General features: G+C 40.6%; 2 protein-coding genes across 3 annotated transcripts in view; both read left to right on the top strand.

The window, feature by feature from the left end:
- The window catches only part of CABLES2 (Cdk5 and Abl enzyme substrate 2), a 70,564-nt gene extending 62,890 nt beyond the window's left edge, over positions 1–7,674 (top strand). The window contains exons 8-9 of the mRNA XM_087720565.1: positions 1,106–1,310; positions 3,912–7,674. Of these exons, the coding sequence (XP_087576691.1) occupies positions 1,106–1,310; positions 3,912–4,052 (346 nt within the window). The 3' untranslated portion in view covers positions 4,053–7,674. The remainder of the gene's footprint in view (positions 1–1,105; positions 1,311–3,911) is intronic.
- A 5,336-nt stretch (positions 7,675–13,010) lies between these two features.
- RPS21 (ribosomal protein S21) lies at positions 13,011–23,231 on the top strand. Of its 2 annotated transcripts, XM_087720562.1 has the most exons (6): positions 13,011–13,148; positions 15,737–15,830; positions 19,435–19,498; positions 20,152–20,223; positions 22,063–22,118; positions 23,164–23,231. In XM_087720562.1, the coding sequence occupies exons 2-6, from the start codon at positions 15,781–15,783 to the stop codon at positions 23,171–23,173; spliced, it is 252 nt and encodes an 83-aa protein (XP_087576688.1). In that variant the 5' UTR covers positions 13,011–13,148; positions 15,737–15,780; the 3' UTR covers positions 23,174–23,231. The 2 variants fall into 2 exon arrangements, with proteins under 2 accessions (XP_087576688.1, XP_087576689.1); XM_087720563.1 differs by lacking the exon at positions 23,164–23,231 and having other exon boundaries at positions 22,063–22,122.
- The last annotated feature ends 1,642 nt before the right edge of the window (positions 23,232–24,873 follow it).

The following is a 24,873-nucleotide window of genomic DNA, read 5'->3' as shown; positions in this document are numbered from 1 at the left end:
TAATACCGCTTTATAAAGCCTTAAAAGGACCACGCGTGGAATACTGCATCCAGTTTTGGTCACCACATTGCAAAAAAGATGTTGAGAGTTTGGGAAAAAGTACAAAGAAGAGCAACTAAGACGACTAAAGATCTGGAGACCATATGAAAAACAGTTGCAGGATTTGGATTTGGCTAATCTAGAGAAAAGAAGTACTAGGGGGGGACATGATAGCAATATTTCAGTATTAGAGAGGCTGCTACAAAGAAGAGGGTCTCCACGTATTTTCCAAAGCCCCAGAGGGAAGGACAATGGATGGAAACTAATCAAGGAGAGAAGCAATCTGAAATTAAGAAAAAAACTTAATTAACCAGTGGAATAGCTTGCCTTCAGAAGTTGTGGATTCTCCATCACTGGAGGTTTTAAAGAAGAGACTGGACAGTCACTTGACTGAAATAGCCTAGAGTCTCCTCATTGAGCAGGGGCTGGACTAGAAGACCTCGGTGGTCCCTTCCAGCTCTATTCTGATTGATTGAAGAAACCTCATAGAGGGTGTCTAGCAGTTTCAGCTTAACTAAAATGTTGTTCATCCACAAGTCTTAAAGTTGCCAAGGTTGGAGACCCCGTGCTTTAAAACATACATTGTCAGGGTTCCAAGTAACACCCCCAATGAAAGAAGTCTCCAAAGCTTGAGTTTCCGTAATGTTCCATTTTATTAGATATGTCATATTGGCACATCTGGGAAAACCCGAATCTGAAAGCTTCCAGGTTTTCCCCACCCAAACGAAAGTTCAAGTCCCCACCCAGCTCCCACATGTCCATCACATGGCCCAATCAGGCACCGTCCAAAACTGGAGATGCCTCCCAGTCACATCATTGCAGCTGCAGGGCAAGACATCCTTGACTCTCTGAGAAAAGAATGTTATTTTGACTGTATATCTCCCTCTACTCCATATAATCCCCCTTCCCATTTTCCCACCGTAGCAAATGTGACAGCCCTGAAGGCCCAAATGTAAAAAACGGCTTCCAGGCCTGGCATACGTATTTCACCTAATTCTGAAGTTTCTCTCGTCCGTCTAGAAAGAAAATGACCTTTGATTCTTGTCCGCTTCCTTCTCCCTTGCAGTTTAAAGAGAGAAATGCGGACCCTGAGTATGGAGTGCAACCTGGAGCCAATTACTGTGTCCATGGCTTACGTCTACTTTGAGAAGCTCGTCCTGCAAGGCAAGCTCAACAAACAGAACCGAAAACTGTGTGCCGGTGCTTGTGTGCTGCTCGCAGCCAAGATTAGCAGTGATCTCAGGAAACACGAAGTCAAACACCTAATTGATGTAAGTACGACTGGAATATTTCCCGGGGTCTCCAGCTCTTTGAAAACGCTAAAGTTCTCAAATGATTTTTTTTTTTTGATACACAAATCACATTTACATTTATGATAATTTTTTTAATACACTTGATACATAAATCTTTGCAGACTTGCAAAAAAAACATTGAATGGAAATATATACATGTTGATAAGAGACTGGAAATCCAAAGTTAGTTTTAAGTAATTGCAATACGAATAGCCTGCACGTGGTTGTCACTGTAAATGCAGGAGAAAAATCGGAAAGCGACAGGGTGGAATTGTTGGCAGTGCTTTGAAGCTACCATTTGGATGTCAGGATTGTGATGAAAATAATAGTAATAATGTTGTCTCTGCAACTACCACCCCCAAATTGTCTACTTAATGGATCAGCAGTCAAATGATTGTGTTAGTTTGGAATGGGAAATGATACCAGATTTAAATTGTACTGAGACTGGGTCTCCTTGGTTATTGTCAAAATAATTTGAATTTCTCTGCAGCAGAGCCATTTGTTCATATGCACCAATTTTTAATTTTCTTCTTCTGTTACCTTGCTGATAATGGCATCAAGCAATTTCTTTTTCTATTCTTCGTCTGGAACTAGAGTGTTTTTTTTTTCATGCATCCTAGTTCTATTCATGCCTTCTGATAATAAGCCCTGCTCTTTTCAGTGAGACTTATTCTCAAATAAATGAGCAGGGATTGAAGCTATCTCTTTGTTGCCCTTCGATGTATTACTACACTCCATTTACCTTATAATAAATCATTGTTGATGGGCCAAGTACCAGGCAATTTGGTTCTTTCCAGTAGTGGGATTCAACCAGTTTGCACCACTTCAGCTAAACCGGTTGTTAAATTGCTGGCTGGACACTCCCTGCCCTGCCCCTTCTAGGAGTCCTCCACGTGCCCTATTTTGGTTCCTGGGAGGCCTACTAGGCCCAAAATGGAAGACAGGGAGGGGCACAGAGCATCCCTCCCCCACCGTGGCCCATTTTTGCTTCCAGGGGGGTGCAGGAGGCCAAGTGCTGTCTGTCATACCCCTGGCCACGCCCACCCAGCCGATCATTAGGGCAGAGAACCGGTTGTTAAATTATTTGAATCCCACCACTGGTTCTTTCCCAGAAAACAGCACCAGGGTCTGTCATCCTCCTGAAGCAATGTAATTAGTTCTATAACTTCCCTTGTAACAAACGTCAGCAAAGCCAACGTATGGCAATTGCAAAAGTGTAAGTTCTGCAGAAGACCATCTCACTGTCTCCTGTCGTATTATGTAACCATTTGATGTTCCTCTCACTGGGCAGCTAAATCTGTCTGGCCTTCAGGCTGTGACTTTTCAGAATACTGCGCAAGTCAGAAATGGCAGCCCACAGGCAACATGGAAATGAGGCCATTGAAATTCAATGGCAAAATGTTAATCCCTACTCCAGGGTAAGAAGGAGACAAACCATTCCAATTTCTAACTACAGGGAGGGAGGGAGGGAGAGAGAGAGAAATATTTATCAGTAATGACGAGAAATCAGATCACCAAAATGTTTCTGCTTTTCCACTAAATTTTCATGGTAGTGTATGTTAGTTTGGCTCTGCTGGATGAGTGGATTTTTAAAGATCAAAATGGAACAGTTTATCTCCAGAAGTCTTCCTTCACCCTTCCCTATTCTTAAAGCATTTACAAGGGCCAATCCCACCCCTGCTAGTGACGTCCATCCTTCCAGTGATATAACTTACAGCTAGTCATCTCTTGTCCTTGAAAATTACTCTCCCTGAAGAAAGTGGTGTGCTTTTACATACTTCAGTGCTTCTCCATACAGAAAATACTTTCTCCTAGAGAATACTGTAGTGTATCAAAGTTGCCAAGCCCCTGAATTTTGATCACATGACCACAGGGATGCCCTAACCATCGCAAGTGTGAAACACGGTCATAAATCACTTTTTTCAGTGCCATTGTAACTTCAGACGATCACTAAACAATTAGTTGTAAGTCAAGGATTACCTGTATGTTATCACTAAAATACTGTATTTTTCGGAGTATAAGATGCACTTTTTCCCCGCAAAAAAGAGGGTGAAAATCTGGGTGCATCTTATACACTGAATACAGCATTTTTGGCCTCCCGAAACCCCGCCCCTTTGCAAAAATGGACATGCATTGGCTTTGGGAGGCTTGTAGAGTGGTGCTGGGGGCTGGAAAGGGCAAATATGAGTGAAAAATGGGCCATTTGTGGCCTGTTCCCCCCCCCCCCAGCCTCCAGGAGCACTCTATGAGCTGCCCAAAGCCAATGCATGCCCTGCTTTTTGCAAAAAACGGGCCCATTTTTGTGAAAAACTAGCCATTTTTTGCCCATTTTTGCCCCCCTTCAGCTCCCTGGAGCACTTTGCGGGCCTCTCAAACTCTCTGCATGCCCCGTTTTTCACAAAGCACGAGGCGTGCAGAGTGCAAAAACGTTTTTGTAATTTACCACTTCAAAATCTTGGTGCGTCCTATACTCCGAAAATTACGGTAGCTCTGGTTTTGTATGCCGAACAAATATGCAGCCTGTTGTAAGCAAGGATGCAAAACATGGTGCTGTAATTTATTTTTTTTCTGCCTTTACAGAAGTTGGAAGAACGATTCCGATTCAACAGACGAGATCTCATCGGATTTGAATTTACTGTTCTTGTGGCTTTGGAATTGGCTCTTTACCTTCCCGATAACCAAGTGTTACCTCACTTCCGTCGTCTCACACAACAGTCCTAGTCGAGAGCTACATTACAACAAAAGCACCAGTTTTTAGGTGGATTTGGAGATTGATACCCGGCTTCGCCTAGGTGACAGGATCAAACTGTGTTAAGAATATTCCTGGCAGGGAGTCCGATGGTGGGATTTTCATGGAAGTATCAAAGTGGAAAATACAATACAGTGTGAGAAGTGGCAGAAGTGGGAAATTTTTGTTTGAGAAACTAAAGCACAAATGATTTTGCATCCAGTTGCCACTAAAGTTGCTAATTATTCTTCATTTAACTTTTTGTTTTCTGGAAACAATTTCTTCTTATTGCCTGCCACTGCTACTTTACCATTTCTTTACTCTCTTTTTCCCCCTCTCCTTCAAACTTAAAAGAGCAACACTTCCATTCCTTAATTAGTGCTTGAGAAAAAAAAATGACATTTCGAACCATAAAAACTTGGGGAGGGGAAGAAGAAGGATGTGCCTAAGACTGGGCTGGTACCAGTCTCCCTTTTTCTCTTTCTTGTTTTTAAAGTTACGTTACTTAGTGGCAAATTCTGAACTTAAGCAGCAATTTATCCTTTTGCCTTTATTTACTTGTGCTATAAGGAAAAAAATTAACGTATCTGCACTATCATTTCTGGGAAGGTTCTCTATGTTGATTGTTCAGTTTTGCTTTCTTTTTAAATGAAATATTGCACTTGTTGAACAAGGAGCTACATGGCAAAACAGTCTTCATTTTAACGTGTCCCTCAGAGGTTGAGTGAAACCATTGATTTAATGGCAGTAATTCTGACATGTAGCTTCCAGAGCTATATGTTTCTGTTACTGCTTTCTGTAGCCTGAAAGTAATAACTCTTTTATTTATAACAAAGTGTTCATATATTATCTTTCCTGTATGCTACTGACATGTAAATGTCTCGGGAAGTATAGCTGTCGTTACCTAAATTAAGCCAATGAAACTCAGCATATCTAACTTCTGTTTAAAAAAAACTAACTTCTTTTTAAAAAAAGGTTCTTCCAAGCTTTTCGTCACTGTGATGTTCCTCACAAACCTGGTTTTTAAATGCACATTCAAACCGCCAATGTTATAAAGGCCAATGTTTAGCAGTGTGCTGGGTAGATGCCGTTTTTATACACTTGGACAATACATTGATTTAAGCATTCAGATGCTAAAATATGAACTTTCTTGAGACTATAAGAGGAGTCAGTGGCTGTCAGGTTGTTGTTTTTTTTTCCTAAGCAATATTGTGATATAAATCAAAGTGTCTGTGTATACGTGTGATATTTGCCAGTGAACAAAATTACTTCTTGGATATTGTGATTAATGTCCATTCTACTTTTTTTAGTGTAACTTTGGCCAGTTTTAGTGAGAGAGAGAGAGAGAGAGAGATCTTGCAAAATAAGAGGGAAGATAAAGGTGCATCAGTATGGAAGGTACCAAGTATAGGATAAAATCACATTTTTGAGCACAGGTACACTTCTACCATCATATGACAATGTACAGTAAACAAGCACACGGGGGAGAAACTTAGAGAACAAATTCTCTCCAATTAGCTGTTTTAAGACAGTAAATGTTGTTTAACAAAAGCATTTAAAATTATAGACACAAGTCTGTTGAATCTTAAATGGTACAGTCAATCATTCTGGGCTGTAGAAACTGAGCCTCTTAGTAAAATAGAGGGCGTTTACTACCTAGAATGCCACAAATCTTAAGATGGAAATACATATGGTTTGGAATGGAAAGTTGCAAAGGGGGTCAGAAACATCTGGAGTGAAGGGAGAGAAAAAGACTAGAACCCAAGATTGCATTATTTAGCATGAAGAGTTTTGATTTATCCGACTTTTCTCGCACTCATGCATGAACGAAAACTAGTTGGAAAAATATTTTTAACCCAAAGTCAGCTTGTTATTGAAATTTGAGCCAACCCAGTTGAGAATGGCTTTCTAATCATGGCTTGCAAATTAATGCACCTCATTGTATTAATAATACCTGTCAAGTCCTAATTGTAGCCTTTTTTGATACAATGTATAGTAGCTTAACTATTGCTCACAATTAAAAATGTGGTACGTAGCATTTCTTTACGGAATTTCACAGTGTAGAATGCCATCCCAGTTTTTCCCAGGAAACCTTAGAAATAATCGGGTGGGACATTAATTCACCTGAACAGAAAGCAACAGATTCCCCCCCCCTCCAAATTTTTCCAATTTTGTTAAACAGTTCTAACCTAACACCAAATGACTTGACTAGCTACATTGTATTCTAAAATATTTGCCAACTTACATTCCCAAGTAAGGCAGGTATAAAACCCATGATGGCGCAGTGGTTAGAATGCAGTATTGCAGGTTAAATTTGCCAACTGCCAGCAGTTCGATCCTGACAGGCTCAAGGTTGACTCAGCCTTCCATCCTTCCGAGGTTGGTAAAGTGAGGACCCAGATTGTTGGGGGCGATATGCTGACTCCATAAACCGCTTAGGGCTGTAAAGCACTATGAAGCGGTATATAAGTCTAAGTGCTATTGCTGTTATCTTTTTTTCAAGCAAATAGGCTTGTCAAAAGGCTGCTTGAAAAGGCTGTCCTAATTAAACTCTGAAATTTAATTTTGTCTCTGGAAACATGTACAGTTTAGTTAAAACATTTATTACCGTAATATGCGGGCACTGGGACAAGTAAGTTCTTCTGCAAGTCGTTGCTGCCTTCTAGAGTATATTTGGAGGCAACAAGGTTGGAGAAGGCTGTTTTCCTTAAAAGCTCAAAACACCTTAAGTGTTAAATGTATATGGCAATGGTACGAGTTCACCTCTTCAGATAATAAAGTGGATTTGTAATGACTGACGGTACAACTTTTTAAAAGAAAAATCTATTTTAGAACTAAGGACCCATCTATAAATCAGGGATTCTGATTTTCTCCTCTTCCCTTTTCCTGATTGTCTCTATATGTACTTGCAAATATGCAGTGGTCTATATATTGACAAAAGACTCGTTCTGGTCTTTTATTATACATGGAAATATATTTTGGAAGGAAGAGACTGAAAATCTTGCCTAATATTCGAGTCAATGTTGCTTCAGGATTCAAAAGAATGAGGAATTGAGTATCATCCTTTTTAACTTTGCACTTTGGCTTTGTACATTGAGTTACATAGAACAGTTCAACTATTGAATACTGTGGTGAATATGGAGAGTGTAATGTGTTTGCAATTTCATACCTAATTTGGGGTGGTTGGTTCTCATTTGTCTAAGACTCACTGTATTCCTTGTTCATGCAATATCTGCCACTGCGTGGTAACTATTATTATTACAACCAAACTTAGATCCAGTATAAAATCCCAGTTTACTATCTTTGGAGTAAGATACTAATCTTTTGACAGTTGAAGTTTAAATTATAGATTCTTATGTAAATAATGGTGCTCGTATACCTTCATCCCAAGAAAACATTCTGAATTGGAGTTTGTATATTTTTATGTTAGTAAATTTGTGTTGTCCTACATTTAAGTTTCTGCTTTGTATATTGTCTGATTTTGTTCTTCCAAATGAAATGAATGAATTTGTTAATAACTGAATGTTTGTGTAATTGAATGTTTTGATACCTATTTTATAACTTAGCACATCTGAATATATTTCAGGTTTGTGTCATAAATAACCCTTTAAAACATTGTGGTGTGTCTTTTTCTTCTTTTCCTCCCTGCACAAAAAACAGCCTGTGATTTTATGAACTGAATGTTAAATGTTAGAACAAATACTTTCTGGACATGCATATTCCAAAGCTAGAATTTTATATATATGAGTCTGAATATTAAATAGATTGTATATTACTCATGTTTTACCAGTAAATAGTTATGCATCAAAACATAAGGGAAAAAGCAAGAAAGATTACTACTGATTTGCTTTATTTTGCCTGTCTTTAAAATATGTTTATATATGTAAATATAGACATACCTTAAAGACAGAGACAAAATAATACATATTTATATATATTATATATTTACAATATTTATATATATGAGAGACTCAGGTTTAGCTTTACTTGATATATTTTATAGTTTTAGATTTTACCTCCTTATATTCTATAAATTTATACTGGAATATTAAGCCATTACTACAAATACCATTTATACCATTAAGCTGATAAAACTGATTTCTTTGCTAGGACCTTCTGGAATAAATAATGGGGTTTTAGAATTGGGATACTGCTAATTTTTATCTGTCTTATATTAAGTGTAATGTTGACTATGAAAACAAAGTTTACTCAGAATTGCTGTTAGTATTAGTTTGCTAGAACTGATTTGTGTGAAAATCTTAAGTTTGTCTACATATATTTCACAATAATTCTTTGATGTATAGTAATAATATGCTAGAAAAAAACATAGCTTATATGTAAGAATAATGACTTAGTTGTATATTCCTCACTTGTAATCTGAACTGTCAGCAAATTGACCCTTCTCATTAGTTGCACAAATAGGGGGGAAATCCATAAATAGCTGCTTGCAACTGTTCCAATTATAACTATATACAGGTCACCTCTTTCAACAAGTGCCCATGTTTTAATATCCGTTGATCAGTGATATATTAGACAATGAAAATCAGCCTTGGGTATTTAACAAAACAGAGTTGCAAAATTGATGAGCTTCAGTGTAATTGCAAGGGGTAGATCAATGTTTTTCATGGCATCTATATTTAGCTATTGACCTTTCTATCAGTGGCTGCTTTTGCAGTAAAACTGTAACCTATTTACAAGTACATGATAGGCTTCACACATTGTAGTCTTCAGTACATCTCATCAGAATTGTTCATAGTTATGACACAGAGAATAACCGCAACAGTGCAGGCTGTTTTGGAATCTGGATATGTTCAAATGTGTTTCCAGAATTGAGAGCTTTGCTATAAAGACTAAAAAGTGGGAAACTTATGGCCTGATAGATGCTACTGAACTATAATTCTCAACACCCACAACTAAAGTGGTGCTGGATGCTATAATTAGACAAAATAGGAGAGGCCTCAAAATAGCCACCATTGGACTAAAGGTGATTATCATACAACTTGAATACATGCATTCTAGATACATTTCACCACATTTATCTGGTTTTAACTGATAAATGTTCAATAGCAATAGCAGACTTCTATACCGCTTCACAGAGCTTTATAGCCCTCTCTAAGAAATTAAAGTGCCAGCATATTGCCCCCAACAATCTGGGTCCTCTTTTTACCCACCATGGAAGGCTGAATCAACCTTGAGCCGGTCAGAATCGAACTCCTGGCAGCTGGCAATCAGCAGAAGTAGCCTGTAGTACTGCATTCTAATGACTGTGCCACCATGGCTCTTAAATCATTAAATACCTATAGTTTCCTATAGGTATAGGGATGATAGGCTAATGAAGATTGCACTAAGCTGGAATGGGTTGATACTTGTTCAAATCATTCTAAGGGGGATGAGGATGAAAAGTATGTTTATCATCAAAAGGGGATAATATAACGAACATAGTGCTGCGAACTACTCGGGGTTGTTTCATAAGATGTACTACCATATGTCAAATAAATTGTAAAATGAAAGGATTTAAGTAAAGGTAAAGTTTCCCTGTCCAGTTGTGTCTGGCTCTACAGTGCAGGGCTCATCTCTGTTTTCTGGCCAGAGTCAGTGTTGTCCGAAGGCATCTCTGTGGTCATGTGGCCAGGCATGGCTATATGCCAAAAGTGCACAAAATACTTCCCACCAAACTGGTACCTATTAATCTACTCGTATTTGCATGCTTTCTAACTGCTAGGTGGCAGGAGCTAGAAGTATTGGGAGCTCACCCCGTCATATGGCACTCAGGTCTCAAACCCAAGGTGTCGGCAATAATTCAATAGGGTAAAGTATACTGAGTCTTGTATGCATAACTCTTACGTAGGTATAGTATCAAATTTCAAAAACAATCTCTAAGGATTACCTGAGTCCAAAACTAACTTCGTTGGCTTTTATATTGATAGGACTGATGTTCAGATAGGGATAAATTGTGCATATCCAAGGAGAGAATGTAGAGTTCCAGACACAAATTATTACTAAAATCTGATAAAAAAAGTATTTAAAATGGAACAAATAAAATACGATTTAAAATAAAATTGGAATAAAGTACAATAATTTAATATATAGTGGTAGATAAATAAAATATGCTAAAAATATATTTCTATAATTTTTTACAATCTACCTCAATCAATCCCATATGCCGATCTGAACCAAACCATTTTACTCAAGTACTATGCTGTGTGAAATGTTATTTTCAGATTCTGGCCGCACATAAGGTAAGTTGTTCTGATATGGGGATCCCAATGTATCATTCGTTTAGTACAGGGGTAGTCAACCTTTTTATACCTATCGCCCACTTTTGTATCTCTGTAAAATTTTCTAATCGCCCACCGGTCCCACAGTAATGGTGATTTATAAAGTAGGGAAGTAACTTTATAAAATTTATAAAGCAGTTACAGCAAACCCCTACCGCCCACCATGAAAAGTGGAACGCCCACTAGTGGGAGGTAGGGATCAAGTTGACTACCACTGGTTTAGTATATAGACCAAGGTACCTGTCTCTCACCTTATACAGGCAACAATCAAATAAGATGTGAGCCAGATCTTCTACTTCTGCTGCTCCACAAATGCAGAGACACCCATTATAGGATATAGAATGGAATCTCCCATATCCTGTATCAGATCAGCTCTGTGTACCTAACCTAATTTGGCTTGTCTAATCCTCAGAGCAAAACATGCCCAGGAAGCAAACAGCAACAGCTTCAGCAAACAACAGTGATGTCAAAATGACACACAGTAGCCTTTGTGTGATGTCATTAGATATATTTTGACATTTGCTCACCCTTGCAAATGGCAAGAAGGACCAGTTCAAGCAGCTGTCATTTTCAGGTAGGTCAGGAGAGTAGGACAGAGATACAAAATGGCTTCTTGGTGTTGGCTGTTGCGCTTCACTTCCCATCAGTAAGACCTGAATTGACAGGTTGAGTTCCCTTTTCATTTTGTGGTGCGGTGGCCCATGCCAGGCCCATCTAGCCCTAAGTAGTTCCATCCACCGTACAACACCGGGAGAGATGGTTGGCCTGGCAGTTCCTACTGACACCACTGCTTTTCAAAGGAGCAAAATATCAAGTGTCTTCCCAGGAAGCCAATTTGGTGCGAAGATGGGGCTGCCCAGAATGAAGAGAAATCTTGTTGCAATGCTACCTCATACACAAACAGTATTTTCCCTGATGAATTGGCAAAAGCCACGAACAGTTGAAAGGGATCTTGGTGGTCTTGTAGTCCAACCCCCTGCTCAAACAGAAGACCTATACCAATCCAGAAATGGCTGTCCAGCTCTTAAAACCCTCTATTGACAGAGCACCCACAACTTCTTAATCTGAAGGCAAGCAGTTCCACTGATTGCTCTCGCTGACAGGAAATTTCTCCTTAATTATAGGTTGAATCTCTCTTTGATAAGTTTCCATCCGTTGTTACTTCTGTCTTGAGGTGCTTTGGAGAATAAATGGTTCCCATCTCTGTGAGAGCTCCTCAAGTACTGGAAGACAGCTATGTCAACCTTAGTCTATCTCTTCCTTAGATTAGACGCACCCATTTTGTATTCATATATTTTAGCCTCCAGTCCTCTAATCATCTTTGTTGTGCTTCTATGCACATTTTCCAGGGTCCCAGTATCTTTTTTGTATCATGATGATCAATATTGGCTGCACTACTCCAATGTGGTGAGCTTCTCTGATGAGCTGGCAGAAGCCACGAATCCCGGGATAGTTTTGTTTTCCAGGCTGCCCTCTAATTGAAGGGCTGAGACTCCCATCATGCCGTCATCATGGGTACTTGAGAGACCGCCTCCTGCCAATTACCTCCCTACGACCAATTAGATCCCACAGATTAGGCTTCCTCCGAATACCATCAGCTAGCCAATGTCGACTGTCGACCCCTCAGGGGAGGGCCTTCTCTGTGGCTGCTCCAGCCCTCTGGAACGATCTCCCCATGGAGATTCGGACCCTCACCACCCTTCTGGCTTTCTGCAAAGCCGTCAAGACCTGGCTATTCCGGCAGGGCTGGGGCTGATGAGTTCCCAGCCCCACTTGAATTCCTGTGACTTTTGTGTTGTTTTTAATCTGTTTTGTGTATCTTGTTTTTGTCGTTTGTTTTTTGTATTTCCCCCTTCCCCACTTGTTTGTTAGCTGCCCTGAGTCCCTCGGGAATAGGGCGGCATACAAGTATAATAAACATAAACAAACATAAACAACAGTCATGGGCTAGGGATTATGGGATCTGAATCCAGGTACAGATTAACAGAGTTGGAAGCGACCTTATATGTCATCTAGCCCAACCCCACTCCACCGCCCAAGTAGACCCTACACCATTTCTGACAGATGACAGTCCAGTTTATTCTTGAAAGCCTCCAGTGATGAAGCTCCCACAACTTCTAAAGGTAACTTCGGTTCAGTTGGTTGATTGCTCTCACTGTCAGAAATTTTTTCCTTATTTCTAGGTTGAATCTCTCCTGGAGCAGTTTCCATCCATTATTCCTCGTCTGACCTTTAGGTGCTTTGGAAAATAGCTTGACCTCCTCTCTGTGCCAGCCCTTCAAATATTGGAACAGTGCTATGTGTCCCCTGGTCCTTCTCTTCACTAAACTAGCTATGCCCATCTGACCCAAGGCCTATCTAGATCAGTGTTTTTTTCAAACTTGGCAACTTTTAAGAATGGACGGACTTCAAATCCCAGAATTCCCCAGCCAGCATGAGGCAATATATAGAACACATCGCAGGCTCCTTTGCGTGCTTCTTTCTCCCGCTGGACGATTCGGAATTCTCCTCAGATCGCGCACCGCTCCTAGAAGCGCGCGCTCAGCTTGGAGCTTTCCCGCCCTTGCAACAAGAGAAAGGCATGGGCGTGACTTACGCCCTCTTCGCCCCGCCCTCAAAATAGCGCCTCCCCCCCCCCGCCTTCTGCTTTCTGGGACGCCTTCCCGCCGCTTTCGCTCTCGCGTTCGGATGCCGTCATCTCCCGCGCGCCGCTCCGTGGCCTTCCCCCCCTCCCTTCGGCAGCGTGCTTTCGAGTCGCTTCGGAGTGACGCCCTCTTCCTTTTCCGGCTTGAGCTCGCGGCGTGTGCGGAGGTGAGGCGAGGCCTATCCCGGTTCGCGGGGGCCGCTTCTTTCTCGCCGCCTTTCCCCGGGGCCGGTCGGGCCACGGCTGAAAGGGGGAATCTTCCTTTGTTTCCACGGGGCTGGGAGCGGGGCGGGGAAGGAGGGATGCGCCCGCGACCCTCTTTTTCCCAATGCTGCCTATGCAGAAAGCCCCATTAGGAGGGTAGAGCCTTGAGTGGGAAGGGCCCCTTGAGGTCATCGAGCCCAACCCCCTGTACTAGTGCAAGGGTTCCAAATGAAAATATCCAGAGAGCTTCGTTTGTTAACATTTCTATCCTGGTTTTTCCCATCTGATGGCTGCCTGGCCACGTTTCCTGCCCACCCGCCTGGGTTCCCCTTTGGAAAGCCAGCTAAGCTGTGCATGCTTGGCTTCACATTGATTCCTGTATCTTGGATCCGTCCTTTTTGGCTTGCATTTAAGGCCAGAGAGAACAGATCCTGCCCTTGCCTGTCAGATCCAGCCAGGTACCTGCTCGATCTTCTTCTTAGCGCATTCCCGCAGGTGCAGGCTCCGCTTTCCAGATCATTGAGCGCCACTTTGCAGGGTCAGTCAGCCAAGTATCTCTGATCGATGATGTTAGTTATCTCCATCCTCCTAGTTCAAGGCAAATGCACATTAGTTTGTTTTTTTAATGGTGACTATGCTTAGTGGAAATGTTGGACCAACGTCTGTGATCAGAATAGAGCTGAAAGGGACCTTGGAGGTCTTCTAGTCCAACACCCCCCCCCCTCAGGCAGAAGATCCTATACCATTTCAGACAGGTGGCTATCTGATCTCTTCTTAAAACCCTCCAGTGATGAAGCACCCACAACCTTGAAGGCAAGCTGTTTCACTGGTTGATTTTCCTCACTGTTAGGAAGTTTCTCCTTAATTCTAAGTTGCTTCTCCTTATAGCAGTTGGACATATACCACTTCATAGGGCTTTCAGCCCTCTCTAAGCGGTTTACAGAGTCAGCATATCGCCCCCACAGTCTGGGTCCTCATTTCACCCACCTCTGAAGGATGGAAGGCTGAGTCAACCTTGAGCCGGTGAGATTAGAACTGCTGAACTGCAGATAACAGTCAGCTGAAGTGGCCTGCAGCACTGCACCCTAACCACTGCACCACCTCGGCTCCTTGATTAGTTCCCATCCATTGTTTCTTGTCCTGCCCTTTGGAAAATAAATGGACCCCCTCCTCTTTGCGACAGCCTCTCAAATATTGGTACACTGCTATTATGTCACCCTCCTAGTCCTTCTTTTCTCTAGACCAGTGGTAGTCAACCTGGTCCCTACCGCCCACTAGTGGGCGTTTCAGCTTTCATGGTGGGCGGTAAGGGTTTGCTGTAACTCTGCTTTATAAATTTTATAAAGTAAAGTTACTTCCCTACTTTATAAATCACCATTACTGTGGAACTGGTGGGCAGTTAGAAAATTTTACTACTAACAGAGATATAAAAGTGGGCGGTAGGTATAAAAAGGTTGACTACCCCTGCTCTAGACTAACCAAACTCAAATCCTGCAACCATTCTTCATATGTTTTAGTCTCCGGGACTTTAATCATCTTGGTTGCTCTTCTTGGCACTTTTTCCAAGTCAAGCCCATTCCTTCTGCTTCACTTAGCGCTCATAAGAACCTAGAAAATGGGGTTGAACAGTGGGAAAGTTTAGCCACCTTCTTATCCATGCATGTCATAGAACTGGAGCTTTTGAGAAAACTTTGATTTAAGAAGAGCAGTCTTTGCAGATTTTTATACTCAAGTTTATGAGTTTTATCTCCTAGATCAGAGGTGTCAAACACTCATCGTCATATGACGTATCATGACTTTTTCCCCCTTTGTTAAACCAGGTGTGGAGTTGGCCAGCACGTGATGCATCCATCCTGCGAGTTTAATACCCCTGTCCTAGATGCAGATTTATCAGAGCAAATGAATGCAGCCATTCTACGGCCTGTTGCTTTCCACATATTTGCATCTATAATTTCTATAGTCTTCAGAGTGGCTGGTAGTTGTAGTGGCCAAGAAGAATGAGGAACTGCCTGAGTGTATTCCTGCTTGCATCTGTGAAAAAAGAAGGGACTTCCTTTAGTAGGGATGGGAAAGAGCTTGTATCCTGCCATTCAAATACAAATGTTATTAAATACACAATCATCTTAATGGGGTACTAGTGGCTAGTTGGATATGATCTTGTTCCCAAAAGATGTATAAGCCAATATTGGCAATTCCAGTTTCTATCCTGTAAAGTTATGTGCAAATGGGCAGCTACAGGTAATCCTTGACCTAGAACCAATTGTTTTCAAAGTTACAACAGCACTGAAAAAAATGACTTATGACTGTTTTCACACTCAACTCTTGCAGCATCCCCATGATCATGTGACCAAAATTCAGGTGCTTAGCATCTGGGATATATTTATGATAGTTGCATTGTCTCAGGGTCTTCTGATCACCTTTTGTGACCTACCCAGCCGCTTCTGACAAGCAGAGTCAATGGGGAAAGACAGATTTGCTTAATGACTGCATGATTCACTTAACAACTGCAGTGATTCACTTAACAACTGATCTTAGCAATAATCTTTTTTAGAAATCTCCTGTTGTACCTGATTTGAGGCAAGTAAAAGAAGCATAATGCAGAACGACGCTGGGGAATTTGTAGATCTCTACGTGCCTCGTAAATGGTGAGTATGTCTGATCATCAGAAATTTTGTGTCTTCCTTGGATAGTTTGGAAACTGATAATGGCTGTATTATTACTTATTTGATCTTACACATGACTCCAAATCAGCAGTACTCTTAAGTGTCTTAACATTCCCTTCATCTATCACCTGTGACCCATCTCCTCCCACTTATGACTGCATGACTGTAACTTTGTGGCTTGTATCCTTAGAATTGATATTGATTGTTTCCTGATTGCTTATTTGTACCCTATGACTATCATTAAGTGTTGTACCTTATGATAGTTGACGAATGTATCTTGTCTTTTTATGTACATTGAGAACATATGCACCATAGGCAAATCCCTTGTGTGTCCAATCACACTTGGCCAATAAAGAATTTTATTCTGTTCTTATACAATAGCAGAGTTGGAAGGGACCTCGGAGGTCTTCTAGTCCAACCCCCTGCCTAGGCAGGAAACTCTATACCGTTTCAGACAAATGACTATCCAACATTTTCTTAAAGACTTTCAGTGTTGGGGCATTCACAACTTCTGGAGGCAAGCTGTTCCACTGATTAATTGTTCTAACTGTCAGGAAATTTCTCCTCAGTTCTAAGTTGCTTCTCTCCTTGATTAGTTTCCACCCATTGCTTCTTGTTCTACTCTCAGGTGCCTTGGAAAATAGTTTGACTCCCTCTTCTTTGTGGCAACCCCTGAGATATTGGAACACTGCCATTATGTCTCCCCTAGTCCTTCTTTTCATTAAACTAGACATACCCAGTTCCTGCAACCGTTCTTCATATGTTTTAGTCTCCAGTCCCCTAATCATCTTTGTTGCTCTTCTCTGCACTCTTTCTAGAGTCTCTACATCTTTTCTATGTCGTGGCAACCAAACTGAATGCAGTATTCCAAGTGTGGCCTTACCAACGCATTATAAAGTGGTATTAACACTTCACGTGATCTTGATTCTACCCCTCAGTTTATGCAGCCTAGAACTGTGTTGGCTTTTTTGGCAGCTGCTGCACACTGCTGACTTTAAATAGTTGTCCACTAGGACTCCAAGATCCCTTTCACTACTGTTGAGCAAGGTACCACCTATACTGTACCTGTGCATTTCGTTTTTCTTGCCTAAATGTAGAACCTTACTCTTTTCACCGTTGAATTTCATTTTATTAGATAGTGCCCAATGTTTAAGTTTATCAAGATCCTTCTGTATCTTGAGCCTATCTTCTGGAGTGTTGGCTATTCCTGCCAGCTTGGTGTCATCTGCAAATTTGATGAGTTCCCCTTTTTGTCCCTCATCCAAATCATTGATGAAGATGTTGAAGAGTACTGAGCCCAAAACAGAGCCTTGGGGTATTCCACTGCATACTTCCCTCCATGAAACATCTGTAAGAAAGCAACCAAACTCAGACAGCATCCAAAGACTTCTCACTGCTACACGTGTTAGGCAATTTACTTGCAAGCTTAGCTCAGCATCCTCTCGGTACCTAGGAAAACCTCCTTAACTTGAACCAATCACAGTTGGCTTTGTTCTTTTTTCCTCCCCCTCTATGATTTTTGCCAGAGGTCATTGCAGCATGTTCAGATGGCCCAACAAAGCAAGCTTGGGACAATTTGTTTATGTTATTCCATGAATGAAAGAAACCAGCAGTATCAGGCCTAATATTTACAACTAAAGCCAGTGGTTCCCAACGTGGGGGGCAATTTGATTTTTAATGGAGGCTATTTAAACTTTGTTTAAACCAAGTTAATGGCCTTTTAGGCTTCCTCCGCGTGAGTAGAGTTCATTTTTTAGTAAAGTAAGAATTATGTGTCACAGGTGGGGGGGGGCATCGGGATTTTAGAGATGCTTAGGTGGGGCATGGCCAAAAAAAGGTTGGGAACCACTGAACTACACCGTCAGGCTTCTCTGTTTCAGTGGTGCGAAGGAACCTTAATTAAACTAATCTTTGTCTTCCACTATAGCCACTAAGTATTTTCTAGGGACGTTGTGGCTCAGTGGCTAAGACATTGAGCTTGTCAATCACAAAGGTCAGCAGTTCGAATTCCTAGTGCTGCGTAACAGAGTGAGCTCCCGTTACATGTCCCAGCTTCTGCCTACCTAGCAGTTCAAAAGCATGTTAAAATGCAAGTAGAAAAATAGGAACCACATTTGGTGGGAAGGTAACAGCGTTCTTTGCGCCTTCGGTATTGAGTCATGCCCGCCACATGACCACACAGTCATCTTTGGACAGCGCTAGCCCTTTTGTTTTGAAACAGAACAACACCCTAGAGTCGGGAACGACTAGCACATATGTGCGAGGGGGGACATTTTAAGTACGTTTTATTTATTTAGATGTTTTTAGCCTGCCCTCATTCTTTGAAATAATCCCAGATGGCAAACATAGGTTATAGTCATTCCTTCTTTAATTTTTCCCACAATAACCCTGTGAGGTGGATTAGATTGAGTGGCTTAAGGTCATCCAGCTGGCTTTACTTCCCAAGGAAGGCTTAGAAATTATTGTCTCCTGGGCATTGGCTCAAAGTCACCTAGTTGGCTTTCATGCCTAAAGCGAGACTAGAAGTCACAATCTCCTAGTTTCTAGCCTGATGCCTTAACCACTAGTTAGTTTAGTTAAGATGAGAGAAAATCATACTTCATAAATTATTGTTTAAAATACCTTATTTATATCAGTTATAGCTTAAGATAGCAATAGCAGTAGACTTATATACCGCTTCATAGGCCTTTCAGGCCTCTCTAAGCGGTTTACAGAGAGTCAGCATATTGCCCCCAACAATCTGGGTCCTCATTTTACCCACCTCGGAAGGATGGAAGGCTGAGTCAACCCTGAGCCGGTGAGATTTGAACCGCTGACCTGCTGATCTAGCAGTAGCCTGCAGTGCTGCATTTAACCACTGCGCCACCTTGGCTCTTAGATTAACAGTTTGTCCAATTTTAGATTATAAAATAAAATTGTAATTACTTTTAAATGGTAGTAAAAGTTTTCAATATTATGCGGGCACTCTGGAAGCGAGAATTGCTAACTGAAAATACATTGGAATCTGGGTTTACCTTTATATCCAAATGAATGCTCTGCTATAGATGAAAAACTTTCCTTCTCAGGAAAAACATTTCAGTAGCTTTCTGATTCATGATTTTAACCCAAATTATAATTTAATCTTAAATGTGTCTTAATTGGGCATGGTGTTTTATTCTGGTGCATTTACATGTGCGCACACAGTGATTTGTGTTATTCAAGTAGATATGCATGATTTACAACTAAAAATATTATAAGAAAGAATCTGGCACCTGAAATTTCTGACTAATATATTTCTTTAAAAGGTATAAACTGCAGCTTATGAAAATGTGTTTAATAAAATTTGTTAGAAAAGAGGTTTTTGGTTTTTCTTACAGTAGATTAGTACAGTTGCCCTCCTACAACATCTTAATAAGAGGGATTCTGAGGTGTGTGTGTGTGTGTGTGTTTATTGTGTAGGAACTTCTGCTAAAAGAGTGGTAAATTGGCATGTCAAGAAATGGAATTGATGCTGCATGCTGAGAGTTATCTAGAAAGATAACAGAACATTTTTTTTCTAAATCAGTGTCTGATTTTAAGTTCTATTTATGTATTTCTTTCCCTTCAGCTCTGCTAGCAATCGGATAATTGGTGCTAAAGACCATGCTTCCATCCAAATAAATGTTGCAGAAGTAAGTAAAATATCTGTAATTCCAAGTTGAAATCTTACCAGTTTTTCAAATAAAATAAACAGCTAGTTGCAGTTGCATAGTCAAACATATTTGTATTTATTTTGGGGTGATAGATCCAGATGTATGGGCATTAGGGGTGATAGATCCAGATGTATGGGCATTAGGCATTAAGATGTATTTTCTAATGCAGGCCAACAAAACCAGAGCTTCATTGTTAACGTTACAACTGTTAATCAAAAGCTTTCAGAATACAACTGAAAGCTAGCAATGAGAGAAAGAGAATGAATATTGTTAGAACAAAATATTGTTTAAAGGAGGATAAGATCATCATTTTGTTTCAGGTTTCTTTTAAAAGTTTAAAATTACTTCAAATTCTTCCTTTTTTCTCTTTCATTTCGATGTGCCTTGGAATAGCAGTAATGAAAAATATTCTTTAATAAATGGGATTTTTTTTCCACCCTAGCTCAGTAAATGCATCTTTTCCTTTAAACCCATTTGTTCAGGATGGGATTGGACTTTGCTTGGTTGTCAAACTGGTTAGATCTATAAAACATAAAATGAATAAATATATTCTGTGCCTCATACCTCCAATCTTTCAGCTTGCAGTTATGATTGTGTAACAGTTAATTGAACCCTCTTAATTCCAATGGCAGGTTGACAAAGCCACAGGCAGAGTGAATGGCCAGTTCAAAGCATATGCCATTTGTGGAGCAATCCGTCGGATGGTAAGTCTAATTGTTTTCCAATGACTCAGATTTTGCCTATTTCTGAATAGTTTATAAATATAGGATGGGTAGTTTCATTCATTGTCTTTATACATGTTTACATCCATTCCAATTTTCCTTGTAGCAATTCAATTAAGGTGAAGACTTTAGGTCTAGGGATGGTTGTCTTCTGAATACGGAAATTAGTAAGAGCAGTGGGTATATTACACAAATAAATTGTCAGCATTTTGTTTGTATTACAGAAAGAATGCAGGCAAGAAATTTTGAATACCATACTGCATAATATTAGAGCTAGTTTGGTCTAGTGGTTAATAGCAATAGCACTTAGACTTATATGCCACTTTACAGCCCTCTCTAAGCGGTTTACAGAGTCAGCATATTGCCCTAACAATCTGGGTCCTCATTTTACCCACCTTGGAAGGATGGAAGGCTGAGTCAACTTTGAGCCTGTTGAGATCCGAATTGCCAAATTGCAGGCAGCTGGCAGTCAGCAGAAGTAGCCTGCAGTACTGCACTCTAACCACTGTGCCACCACAGTTCTTATGCATGGTTCCACCACAAAACCGCGGTCGACTAAAGCACGCTCGACGAAACCGCGTACCTGACGTCATCACAGCACGACGAAAAAAGCACGCTGTGAGCGGTAAAGCTAAAATTAACGCGTAAACCTAAACCTAACCCCCCCAAACCTAACCCTTAACCTAACCCTTAACCTAACGCTAAACCTAATGCTAACCCTAAACCTAACCCTAACGCTTAACGTAACCCTAACCCTTAACCTAAACCTAACCCTTATGTGAATCGGCTTGCTTTAAAAGCGCTTTTTAAAGCGCCCTTTTTTCTCCGTGGTCGTTGTTGTCGTGCTGCTGATGACGTCAGCGACGCGCTTTAATCGGGCGTGCTTTAGTGGAGCACGGTTTTGTCGTGCCACGCTTATGCATCAGGTTAGAAAGTGGGAGGCCGTGAGTTTAAGTCACGCCCTAACCATGAAAGCCAACTGGCTGACTTTGAGCCAGACCCCCTCACCCCAACCAACTTTGTTTGGGTTGTTGTGGGGAAAATAGGAGGGATATGTGTCAGCTATGTTCACTGAGTGGTGCAATGGCCTAGAGGTGGAGCTCTTTCCTCAGAATCAGGAGGCTGTGAGTTCAATCCTAGGTAGTGGCAGATATTTTTCTCTCTGGGCACAATGAGTAAATATCAGCTGCAAACTCTGCATTGGTAACAGGAAGGGCACCCGGCCAATAAACACTCCATTCCATTCAGTTGCTCCGACTCCACTGGGGTCATTAAAAGACACAAAAAAAATGTGTCGGATATGTTCACTGCCTTGAGTTATTTGTAAAAAATACTAAAAGGTGGGACATGCATGCATACATACATACATACATAATAAAACAAAATAACATTCAGGAATAAAATGTCCAATCATGGAATGTTGTAACCTCAAACAGACCACCTTTCAAATTGTTCAAGAAACAGACAAACCTTAGAATGGACTTCTTTCAAGATTAAACCACTTCAGGACCAAATCATTTCAGTGTCAATGTTTTGTTATGGAATGCTTTACCTTCACTGTACGAATACTAGTTCTATATTCTAATTTTAGACTATTATAAATTCTTTATAGGTTTTCAATCTCGGCCGTTTTCTAACCTTAAAAACTTAGCAAATAAGTATGCGATAGTACTTGATTCTTAATATTAGAAACTTGTCCTTTTAGTTGCCAATGAATTTCCTTTGGACAACTTCCCAAATTCACCGAAGCATTTTGCAGATTGAAATTCAGGGTGTGAATTCAATTTCTTCATCTTACCTAACTACAAAACTGTTTTTTAGGGGGAGTCTGATGATTCAATTCTGCGACTGGCAAAGAATGATGGAATTGTTTCCAAGTAAGTCTGGAAGCTGTGATAATGCATCTTTCTTTTCTGTTTTGTTTGATAGCACATCATGGATGTCATTGGGAGACACGTTATTCCCAAAAGATATGCCTTGGTGAAAATGCTTGTTTATAAAGTTTACCGTATTTTTCAGAGTATAAGATGCACCCTTTTCCCCCAAAAAAGAGGTTGAATAGCTGGGTGCATCTTATACACTGAATACAGCATTTTTGGCCTATTGAAACGCTGCCCCCTTCACAAAAATGGACATGCAGAAAGTTTGGGAGGCCTGCAAAGTGCTCTTGAGGGCTGGGGAGAGCAAAAACAAGTGAAAAACAGGCCATTTTTTTGTCCCCAGGAGCACTCTGCAAGCTTCCTAAAGGGTATGCATGCCCTTTTTTGGTAAAAAACAGGGCTGTTTTTTGCTCATTTTTGCCCCCCAACCCCCAGGAGCATGCCCCATTATTTACAAAAAATGAGGCGCGCAGAGGGTTTCAGAGGTACTGTATGCAGTGCAAAAAATTTTTTAAAAAATTACCTCTTCAAAATCTTGGTGCGTCTTATACTTCAAAAAATATGGTATATAGCCATTCATCTCACAAAAAGTAATTCTTATAAAACACCCATTTATCAGAACTAAGGAGAAATTTCCTGACAGTGAGAACAATTAATCAATAGAATGACTTGCCTCCAGAAATTGTGGTTTCTCCATCACTGGCGGTTTTGAAGAAGGGATTGGACAACCATTTGCCTGAAATGGTATAGGATTCCCTGCTTATGAGAGGGTTGGACGAGAAGATCCCCAAAGTCCCTTTCAGTTCTATTATTCTGTAATCAGAAGGCAATCTCAACATTTTTCCCTATGAAAGCCTCCCCCTCTCTTGTTTTTCGGTGCATATTTTCTGAGCATATTTTCAAATGTAGCATAGAGCTGCAGCCAAACATTTTATTTTAAGATAAAGTCAAATAGGGCAGGTTCCAGGGAAGAATTTCTATGAGCCCATGTCCTTAATGACTTGGAAAGTTAACCATTCTGTATTTTGTTTTGTCTTTGCAGGAATTTTTAACTGAAAAAAAAAAATGTCACGACGTGGGATTTCCTAGAAAATAAACCATTGGAAAACGTTTGTTGTACAGTGCATCATTTCAAGTCGTAACAGGCAGAGTGCTTTACCCATGGCTAATTTTGAAGTTTACGGCATTATCGATAGGTGTCATTTAAGATAGTTTAAGAGTACAGTCCTGTGTGTAATTAAATTGTTGATTTCGATGGCATTGATCCTAGAAAAGTATTTGTTTCTTAAATTACCGTATTTTTCGGAGTATAAGACACCGGAACATAAGATACACCAAGATTTTGAAGAGGCAATTTTTAAAAAAAACGTTTTTGCACTCTACAGACCTCCCAAAAATAGCCTGTTTTTTGTCCAAAAAAAAAAAGGCCATACATAGTCTTTAGGAGTGCTCCTGGGGGGGGGGGCTCAAAAACGAGCAAACAGAGGCCCATTTTTTGCTCATTTTTGCCCTCCCCAGCCCCCAGGAACACTCTGGAAGCCTCCTAAAGGCTATGCATGGCCATTTTTGCAAAGGGGATGGGGTTTCGGGAGGCCAAAAATGCTGTATTCAGCGTCTAAGATGCACCCAGGTTTTCATCCTCTTTTTTGAGGGAAAAAGATGCGTCTTATACTCTGAAAAATACGGTAAGTTTAAGAAACTGAAAGAAGCAAGTAATTTGGTGAAGTCTTTATATTAAGATGTGGATTGATTAAAACATTCATAAGCCTTAGAAATAGGTGGATTAGATTCAACTAAAAGATCCACAGTTTTGAGACACTTGGAGTTTGTCAACATGCAAGTTAAAATTTCTGAATGAAGATGCAGCCCACAATCATACATGGCTTCTTTACTTGTTTTTGTTGCAGTGTGACAACAGACAATCCATACACCTCTGGGTGATTTGAAGTATCATCTATGGATCTTTGTTGAGTTATTGACGCAATACTTGACAGAGATAGAAACACTCTCAGCCCTAGGAATAAAAGAATAGGAGAATTGGACATGACTCAACAGAAATTTTAACAAATTAGGCAGGCTTCCATATATAGGTAGTGTTGGGGCATTCACAACTTCTGGAGACAAGCCGTTTCACTGATTAATTGTTGTAACTGTCAGGAAATTTATCTCCTCGTTTCTAAGTTGCTTCTCTCCTTGATTAGTTTCCACCCATTGCTTCTTGTTCTACTCTCAGGTGCCTTGGAGAATAGTTTGACTCCCTCTTCTTTGTGGCATCCCCTGAGATATTGGAAGGCTGCTATAATCTCTCCCCTAGTCTTTCTTTTCATTAAACTAGACTAGCCTCCAGTCTAAAACATATGAAGAACGGTTGCAGGAACTGGGTATTACAGATAGTCCTTGAATTTAGGAGCAATTTTCATTGCTGAGCCAGGAGGTTCAGTGAATTATGCCTGATTTTATGACCTTTTTTCCATGGAGCTCCTATCTTGCTTGCTGGGAAGGTCACAACAATCATGGCCTCAGGATGATGCAACCGTCATAAATACAGAAAGTCCTCGGCTTACAACAGTTCACTTAGTAACAACGGCATTGGGGGAAAAAGTGACTTAATGGCCATTTTTCACACTTAAAACGACCCTCGCAGCATCCCCATGCTCACGTGATTCACGTTCAGGTGCTTGACAAGTGACTTGCCTTTATGACGGTTGCAGTGTCCCAGGGTTACGTGATCCCCTTTTGCAACCTGACAAAG

The sequence above is a fragment of the Thamnophis sirtalis genome, unplaced genomic scaffold, assembly GCF_051295495.1.
Source record: "Thamnophis sirtalis isolate CommonGarterSnake01/CBP01778 unplaced genomic scaffold, rThaSir2_p1.2 scaffold_7, whole genome shotgun sequence".
NCBI classification, from domain to species: domain Eukaryota; kingdom Metazoa; phylum Chordata; class Lepidosauria; order Squamata; family Natricidae; genus Thamnophis; species Thamnophis sirtalis.
The sequence above is the reverse complement of the archived record's forward strand: the minus strand, read 5'-3'. Positions and strand labels throughout refer to the sequence as shown.

Bases quoted from the DNA above. Each gene is read 5' to 3' on its own strand.
- RPS21 (XM_087720562.1), top strand. From the start codon at position 15,781: ATGCAGAACGACGCTGGGGAATTTGTAGATCTCTACGTGCCTCGTAAA. The intron at 15,831-19,434 runs GTGAGTATGTCT...CTTTCCCTTCAG, and splicing joins CTCTACGTGCCTCGTAAATG to CTCTGCTAGCAATCGGATAA. The intron at 20,224-22,062 runs GTAAGTCTAATT...ACTGTTTTTTAG, and splicing joins GTGGAGCAATCCGTCGGATG to GGGGAGTCTGATGATTCAAT.